Below are 9,681 nucleotides of genomic sequence, written 5' to 3'. Positions count from 1 at the left end.
TTTTTTAAAAGTAAAAGTAAAAATCTATTTAAAAAACTTAGAACAATTTGACTTAATGATATCTCAAGTATAACACAAATGACCCACAGTTTAGACTTAATGCAAGAGTCAAATGAAATATACTTCAAATACAATTCATAACCTTGACTTCAAAACTTAATACGTGCACTATAAATTTTTTTCAACTTCTATATATAATTAGAAATAAAAAAGTAAATTAACCACATAGGATGATAATCAATAAGACTTGGAATATTATATCATGCATACTTAAAGATAGATGGAGTTCATATGACATGAACCGTAACACATAGCATTCCAGATACTAGCAACAAGTAGAAAACCTAATAAATAAAGTTGTCTTAATCATTAAGAGGGAATCATTAAAGAACGAAATCCATGTTGAAAACTGGCTTCCCAAATCTTCTCAATATCGAATATGGTGTGACCGCACTCGTGCACATTCCATCCTTCTAATGCATGCAATATTCCAGCCACACGCCATGCACTCATTGCTCTTCTTGGCAACCAATTCTGCATTTAAATAAATATTTTCAAAGCCAAAAGGCATACAAAATAAATTTGTACTTGTAACATAGCAAAGAACACTTATATTAATTGTATGGAACCATATGTCATTATGCTTAAAATTAACATTTGTACTAATATATAATGCTTGTTATCTTGGAAATTAATATTATTGACTCACCTCACAAGAATCCATGTTCTCAAAAGAAGTGGGAGACATCATTGCTGGTGTGGTGTGGTAGAAGCAATCTTTGCGCATTCTCTTTGGTGGGAACTGAGAAAAGGGAATAAATAGAGTTCCTTTTGGTGCCTTCAACTGTTCTTCTTCGGTCAAGCCATCTCCAACCAACCATATCTGTACAATATTTCAATATTATATCTCAAAACATTTTTAATGCTAAGTTCATTTTTTCAAAAAAAAAAAAAAAAAAATGGTGGTGGGTTATTGAGATTTTTTTGGCAAAAATCTTGTTTTGATATTTAAAAAAAAAAACTCTGATATGACATCTAAGCGACCTTTCCAATATTATTCCACTCTAATATATATATTAATTTAAAAAAATATCATGGGGTTAAAAAAATAACAGTTCTTTGTTCATTAGCCTGTCACCAACAAAAAAGTTTTTCTCAATGAATACATTAAAAGGAAATTTTACTTTGCAAGTATACTTAGAATGTATGGTTAATTCCTAGCATTCAAGTTCTGACAATTATCCAGTGGTAAACAGGAAGGAATATTATAGAAAAAAGAATAAGAAAAGGAAACAAGGGTGAAAGAAAGGGTTTTACCTTATGGGCATAATTTTTTGAAAGAGCCAATTTATCTCCCAATTTGGTGTTCAGCTTCATTTTGATCTTCTTGTGCTCTTCCTCACAGAAAGTAGTCACCTAAGAATTATTTCAATTGTATTACAGTATAAATCAAATCAAAACTAGCATTGAACAGGTATAATAGTAGTTGTTGTTTGACATTAATTAAAAAAGTTAGGATCTGTTGAGTAACTGTTTTCGAAAACAGTTCTAAGAAACTGTTTTTTGATAATAGTTTTTGAAAATCAATGTTTTGTGAAACAAAAATCTATTTAGAAACCTAAAATATTTTTAACTCATTTTTAATATTTTTAAATATATTTTAAAAATATTTTTATATGTAGTAATTTATTTTTAATCATTCTCCATTTTTATATAATTATTTTTTTCAAGCAATTATCAAAAAATAAGTGAAAACAACTACTATATAAGAAGGTGATAAAGTAAGGATACATATAGCACAATTCAAATTTTAATAACATTTTTTCATTCAATTTATTTTCAAAAAATTATACATTAAAAATACCTGGATGCCCTTTTGGCACAAAGCAATGGCTGTGAAATAAGCAACCTTAGAGAGCTTGCCTCTGAAGAGTACTTGAGTGGTTCCTTTTGGAATGCTGTTCAAAACAACAGCTACTGCTAAGCTGCTCCCATCCACCACCTTGATTTTGAGCTTAGGATTTAAATGGATATAAAGCTTACCATATAGATTAAGCTCTTCACCCTGCATAATTTTTAAATTAATTAAATAGAAATTTATTTTTAACAAAAACTTTTCAAATATGGACGATGAATTGCTGGAGGGCTCAAAGTGAAAGAAGGAATTGAGTGTATTAATCATATATAAACTATAGACCAAGATGGTAAAATTATTTATAGACACAACAATTCTCTTCTAATCATTAAAGATTTACTTTTCTTAAAATGAAAGTAGGGGATGTGAAAGAAAATAGGGTATGTAAGTGCATCTCAGATGTATAACAATCTATCATTGGTTCAATAAAAGATGGTTTAAGCCTCTATCAATCCAAGATTTTCTTGTGAAGTCATAATATATGGGACCTCCTCACAAGGGCTATCTGTCTGTCCCCAAAATCATATGGGACATTTTAATATCTCAATCAATTCCTAGTACTACTCTAAAGTAGACAATATCCACATAGGAGGGATTTATGATATCTCAATATGTTCTTAACATTATATTAAAGAAAATAATATTTATATGAAAGGAATTTATGATATCCCCATCAATTTTTAGTATTATATTAAAATGAACAATATCCATATGGAAGGATAACACTTGATTAAAGTGGACAATATCCATGTGCGAGGATGTAGGTCCATATATAATGTCTCTACATCTATGCATGAAGGGGACGAAAAGGAATAGGGGGCACTTAAGAGAAAAAAATATAACTAGAAAGGTAAAGGAGTAATAACTTGCCTGGTTGAGAAGACCTAAACTCAACACTTTAACACCTCTTTCCTCTGCATGTAGTATGGCTTCTTCAATCAAGCTATTGATGGGTTCATTTTGCCATTTCAAGAAGTACTACACCGCTCAACAATTGATTCAATGAGTAATAACTAACTAGAAATAAATCATTCTTAAAAAATACGAAACAATGAAAAAATACATTAATAAATTAAGAAAATAAAATAACAACAAAATATGATTCTTACTTGAACCCTATATTTTGGTATGACCCATGTTTGTGACTTGAGTTTGTTGAAATGGTTCCTTTCAAGAACAAATGTACGAGAACAAATCCAAATCAACATCATATACGAAGATGTTAGAGGCCACATTAGTCTCAAGTACCATTTGGAGATGTATGGCTTGGAGGCCACAGAGGCAAAACCTAGCCTTATATGATAAATGGAGTTTGGCGTTGTGAGATGGGTGAGATGCACTACATCAGGCGATTCTTCAGGCCTTGTAAGTGATTTTTCATATAACACATCTGAAGATTTGTCCATAGTACCATACATGAAGTCGTAGAATGGCATGAAGAGTGAGTAATTGGTTCGAAATTGGGTGTGATGCAAAGAGTGAAACCTGAAAATTTTGAAGGAGTTAAAATCATTTATCATCATGAACTATATATATGCTTTCTAACTAGTATTGAAAAAACTAGAATGTCATTTTTTTTTAAAAAATTATTTGATTAGAAACCCAAATTTAGAAATTTAATCCTCCATTTTTTCTCTTTTTGACAAGAATATTCTCTATTTTTTTTTTCATGTAAAAATAACAATTTCTTTTAAAACTTACATAAAAATACTCGTAACAGTGAATGATATTTATGTTTAAAAAAAATTATATTACTTTCAAGTCAAAAACATGGAAGATGTTAGATTCACAAATTAAGGATTACTTAATCCCTTTTAATTATTTTATTCTATTTTTTATGGACTCACTCTTATTACAAGTTGGGATTGGATCAAAAGAAATATTTATATGTATATTACTATATTTCTTTCTCTTTTTTCTTTTTCTTTTTTCTATCATGTAAGTGCCTTTTTAATATAAGTAACTTTTAATGATGTAATTAAAGCAAAACAAAACATAAAAATATAAAAAATATTAATACTATTTTTTATTGGTTCTTTCGTTTATATAACACACTTCCTAATTAATTTATTTCATAAAAATTATATGATACACTATACCTCTATAACTTTGTTATTCAAATATTTGGAATACTTATTTTTAGGTGATCAATTTGTTACAATTTTAATTCTAATTTTTTTTCTTTTTCTTTTGAATAAAATAGTACATATTGATGTGTAAAATTTATTTTATTTTTAAATCATAAGTAAAAATGCTTAACAATAGTTCTCCAATCCAATTACAAATATCTTATCATTATTTTTATATTTTTATTTTGTGTTTATTTAATTTTTAGTAATAAATTAAAATGAATAATTTTTAGACTTTATGGGTTCTATTATAATACGAGAGCTATTTATTTAATAGGTAATTGGAAAGACATTATCAATTTTATTGTTTTGTATTTAAACTTTATTTATTTGTGATATAAGGCCTATTTAGAAATTGTTTTTTAAAACAATTTTTTAATTTTTAGTACAAAAAATATAAAAAATACGTTTAAGAACCAAAAATTATTTTCTATTTTATTTTCGTAAGAATATAAAATAAGTGTTTTTAGAAAATACCTTTTAATTATTTTCTATTATTTTCACTAAACATATAAAATAATTAAAAAATATTAAATATAAAAATTATTTTTAAAAATATTAAAAACATATTAGAAATGTGGTTTTTAAATCGATTTTTATTCTAAAAAAAAAGTCAGATAACAATTTTCAAAAAGCGTACGTTTTAAAAAATAATTACCAAACATCCCATACTATTTAGTTCTTTGGATCATATACTTTGGTGAATTGGTCCCCATGACCTGGATTTTCGTATAATTTAGTACTTGACCTTTCTATAAAAGCAAGAAAACAAAAAGCTACAGTGGATGCTCTACCTAAGCAACGGTCATTTCAATAAATGTTGTACTGGGAAAAGGTGTCTCCTGTCATATCAGATAGGTGCACCTTTGTGTAGTACTTCATCATGTTACATGTGGCCTCACTTCTAAATTAATACCCCGGTGGTCCAATGTTTTTGCCAGATATTTTATTTTTAACATTTTTAATTTTATTGAATCTATCTATTATTAGCAATCTTAAATCAAAACTTTCCATTTAAAAAAGGAATAATTTATTCATAATAGTTAAAAATAATCATAGACTAGAGTTTAATTTCTACCTAATAGTTGTCATACCAATCAATGTTACAATAAAAAGTTGTCACCTGCCAAACACGTGGCTCTATATTCATTATGGCTACGTGGGTCCCCCACACACCTACCAATGGGTGGTCCATGGCCAATTAAATACACTCCTTTTACCATTTTTAATTTTTATGGTATGTTTTCAAATGTTTTAATCACCCTAATATGCAACATTTTTTAATTGAATGTCTTCAAAGGCATGGCCTTATTTAATGCTACCCAGTGTCTACATCATATTGTAAAACAAGAGATATTAAATTAAAGAGATAGAAGCATAGAGTGATGGTAGGGGGGGACTTACGAGGGGGTATACATAAGATACTTGAGGAAGGGAAATATGGAGAAGAGCCACTTGGGCACGAGCTCGAAGTTGCAATGCCCCATGTTGTTCATGAAATCAATATAAGAGATATAGCCAAAAAAAGCTACAACAGAGCTTGTTCTGGTGAAGATCATGGTCAGCAATGGTATTGAAAACAGCAGAAAATATCCTATATGCTCCGCAAATGGATGAATGACAGCTGCCATACAATATAATTAATATAATTAATATAATTAATATAATTGTGCTGACCGACCATGCATTGCATGACCTGCATGGCCGAATCCACCCCACATTACTTCCTCTAGGCCATGAATACCTTAAACCTTAAAGCCTTTTCGCATCTATGACTGTAAGACACTCGCATGCATAATATCAATTAAAGTAGTTTTATGTTTGCTTTAATGTCAAGTAGGATGCATTTGGTCATCTTTTTTACTATCTATTTTGTGATAGACTTTTGTTGATTTGGAAAAAGTCATTCCAAAATATATGCTATAAGCCAATCCATCTTTTCATATTTTAAATTATTTCAACTAATAAATTTTTATTTTTATTTATTTATTTTTTTTAATGTATTTTTAGATTAAAGATAGTATGAAATAGTTTCTTTGGTTTAAATGAATACTATAAAATCCAAAAGTAATGTTTTTATAAATAAATAAGTGGTTGAACCAGATCAAATAGGTGATATCATAATATATAATTTATATATTATTAAAATAAAAAATAAAAAATATAAATAAATTAAAAATTAATAATATTAATTTTTTATCTTTGATATCATCAAATATAAGTATAAATATATTAATATTTTGAATTTTATTAAATTATATATATATATATATATATATATATATATATATATATATATATATATATATATAATATTTAAATATTGAAATATTCAAAATAAAAGAAAATTTAATTATTAAATTTTAACTAATTTTAGAAAATATTATATTATTTTTATATAATATTATAAATCATTTTAAAAATATATACATTTTTCATTTGCCATTCTAAGCAACAAAATCATAAATTCCACATCTATGTGATAAGAAAAAAAAAAAGGCTCTTATATTCATAACTCACCCAAGACGTAGAATCATTTTTTTTTTCCTTTTTGAAGTCTGCATAAAAGGATACTTTTCCCTTCTTCTTAAATATGCAAGAAATATAAGTTTTTATTTTATTTTTTTCTTTTTCCTATTTTAATTTTAGTGAAATAAAAAATTAGATGTACCAAAAGTAAAGCAAAGGCAGTTAAAGCTGAAAGGCAAAATATTAATTCTTACAGGTGATGGGCTCAGTGACGATAGAGGAATGGTGATGAGAATGGTAACGTGAGTAGAGATAATGATGGTGTAGAGCCCTGTGAAGCCAGTAATACAGAAACTCCACAGGGCCCGTATGAAGCAGAATTGTAATAACCACACCATCTGCTCTCCATAAGGGCATGTGAGAAGCCCCTGGAAGTATGAAATAGGCTATGTAGAATATGATCCCGTTGAAAATAATCTGGTCATCCCTACAAAACCAAAACACCATCAGAAAACTTGGGCTAAGACCTCCCACAAGGATTGATTTGAGACGTTAAATTTTGGTCAATTGATGTGATGCGTTTACCAGTTTCTTTCTCTGTCAACTTGCTCAAATTCAATGCCCTTGTCAACAATCCTGTTGTTGCCTTTGGCTGTTCGATGGCGAGAAAGTGAAATCCAAAGCTGGTTGTGGAGCATCCTCGATAACAGAAATGGGAATATTAGAAAGTGAGCAACGTCTCTCTCCTTTTCATCTTTCACTAGGAACGAGTGTATGGCATGAATCGCCCATGGTGCCAAGACCACGTACTTCAACCACATCAAACAACAAAGTAGTACAAGTGAAAAAATAAATAAATAAGATAGAATGAATATATTAATATGACTCGTTCTTGAAGCATGTATAGAAATATGCTTGAGTTTATAGAATGAATATATCTATAGGACTGTGATTTTGTTAACAATCATTGGCTTCTGAAAGATGTCTCTTGTCACTTTTTATGTTACGTGGCATCCCCTTGCCGCTCGTTCATCCACACACAACAATCAAACATGGAAAGATCATGTACAGGGAGGCCCCTCTTCAGTAAAGAGAGAGAAAAAGAAAGAGAAAGAGAAGAGAAGAGAAGAGATTTGAGATTGACTGAGAAGGAGTACCTTGAAGTTGCCAAGAGGCGTCCATGGCCAATCAGTGAGTATTCCAGGTTTAGAAGCCATATTTGATTTTGCTACTTCTCTTGAAGCAACGCATATCCTGAGGTAATGAGGAGTGAGGACTATATGTAGTGTTCAGAATTCTGCTGCTATCAATGCAGATGTGATTTCCAACACCTAACAACCAGCTACTTGTCAAAAAATGAAGCTTTATGCCAGAACTAATTAAATCCTGTCCATCTCATCATTTAAATTCTAACCTAAAAACAGAAACGAAGTAACATTTTACGTGCTTACACCATTGACCGTCCTTTTACTTCAAATTTCAAGAGTGAAGAAAATTTGATTGCATGTCCAGTTTTATTGATTTATTGATGAAGACGTTACACCAAAACGTCCTTCCTACACATCAAGGGGACAATTTTCTTTTAGTATAGATAGCTAGCTAGTATTAAAGTCCTCTTTAATTAACCGGAGAATTGTATTTTGGGCCCAAAAATTAAGATCTGGTCCATATATCTTACATAATTAAATCCAACACCCAAAGAAAGTTTGAAAATTGAGAAGATGGATATTATCCTTTATTAATCCCTAAAATACCCTTAACCCTTACAGAGACACATGGTGAGTGTAAATTTCAATTTTTTTTGTATGTTTTTTTCCTTTTTCTATTCCCTATTAAGTATTACTCATTTCTAACTTTTTTTTCTTCTTATGTATATTTCTATTTTATGTCAAATAAAAAGCAATAATTTTTATTTTTTTATTTTTAAAGATATTGAATCTTTTTACTCTTATTATAAGCAAAGATAAAAATTTTGGGATTTTTCATCCAAATATTTTTTTTATCTTTTAGTTTAATTTTCATTTTTTATTTTAAATTTATACTACCCTTTCATTTATACTTTTCTCTTATTTTTAATTATTTTTTATATTTTCTACATTAACCATATTTTTAAATTTTTTAATGTTTTTATTTAAAAATTTTTTAGAGATAAATTTATTGAAAAAAAAAAAATAATATTTAAGATATGAAGTTCTAATATTATATTAATAATTTTTCTTATCTAGATATACTAATGCAAAGTATTTTGACTCACAACAAGAAAATTGTCAATACAATTTTTTAGTGAAACTTTAGAAATTAAATTTCAAATAAAATATATTATATAAAATTTTATCTAAAAATTATTGAAAGTGGTATTTAATTTTTTTTATTGACTTTCAAACTTATCTAATTTTTTACTTGAAAGGTAATAGAACATGTTTACAAAAAAAAAAAAAAATTAGTTTTTCATTTTTTAAATAAATGAGTATAAATATATTAAAAGAATTAAAGATAATTTTAGTAAAAAAAATTGATACATATGATTATAATTTTAAATATAGATTCATTTTGATAAAATTTCACAAAAAAAAAAAATAGTGGAAAGAAAGAACATTGCTAAAACTACAAAAACAAAATATGCAATTACAAAATTTTGATGATAAAATTTAAAAATAAAATTCGAAACAATTATTGACTGAGAGAATTTGAGTGCGGAAAAATCCTTGAGTGGAAAAAAATGGGAAAGTTTTTCAAAATCACTTGAAATCCTTAATAAAAAGTAGTCTTGTACACTCTTGTACAATTAGTAAATTTGTCTTATACAGTTATTGTAATACCCTTGTACAATAACTCAAATTTCATACATCATTTCATGAATATCTGACAATAAGTCAGTTAACCATGTTTGCATTGGTTTTGTTTTAAAAAAGAAGAAAAATTGTTGTATAATTTTGTTTTACAATCATCACAAGTGAAGTACCTATTCAAATGACCATATATAAGTTAGATAAAGTGCATGAGATGAATGTATGCTTAACCAATGTGTGTAAGGAATGTCATCTATCATCGACTAGGAGAAATAAACAAACAAGTTTTTTCAGAATCACTTAAAATCCTTCACAAATAATAGTCTTGTACACCCTTGTACAGTTAGTATATTTATCATGTACACTGAGTGTAAATACC

General features: G+C 27.9%; 1 protein-coding gene across 1 annotated transcript; it reads right to left on the bottom strand.

Annotated features, from left to right (window-relative positions):
* Positions 1-231: 231 nt before the first annotated feature.
* LOC100854413 (very-long-chain aldehyde decarbonylase CER1) lies at positions 232-7,762 on the bottom strand. Its single transcript, XM_003633852.4, has 10 exons — positions 7,671-7,762; positions 7,099-7,322; positions 6,768-7,000; positions 5,449-5,668; positions 3,025-3,400; positions 2,786-2,893; positions 1,865-2,065; positions 1,318-1,416; positions 710-883; positions 232-534 (listed from the first exon to the last, which is right to left on the bottom strand). The coding sequence occupies exons 1-10, from the start codon at positions 7,728-7,730 to the stop codon at positions 370-372; spliced, it is 1,860 nt and encodes a 619-aa protein (XP_003633900.1). The 5' UTR covers positions 7,731-7,762; the 3' UTR covers positions 232-369.
* Between the last annotated feature and the right edge of the window lie 1,919 nt (positions 7,763-9,681).

This window comes from Vitis vinifera, chromosome 15, assembly GCF_030704535.1.
Source record: "Vitis vinifera cultivar Pinot Noir 40024 chromosome 15, ASM3070453v1".
Taxonomy (NCBI): domain Eukaryota; kingdom Viridiplantae; phylum Streptophyta; class Magnoliopsida; order Vitales; family Vitaceae; genus Vitis; species Vitis vinifera.
The sequence above is the reverse complement of the archived record's forward strand: the minus strand, read 5'-3'. Positions and strand labels throughout refer to the sequence as shown.

Coding starts and splice junctions, on each gene's coding strand:
- LOC100854413 (XM_003633852.4), bottom strand. CDS start 7,730: ATGGCTTCTAAACCTGGAATACTCACTGATTGGCCATGGACGCCTCTT. Junction 7,323..7,670: donor CGCCTCTTGGCAACTTCAAG/GTACTCCTTCTC, acceptor ATGTGGTTGAAG/TACGTGGTCTTGGCACCATG. Junction 7,001..7,098: donor GTTGACAGAGAAAGAAACTG/GTAAACGCATCA, acceptor TTGGTTTTGTAG/GGATGACCAGATTATTTTCA.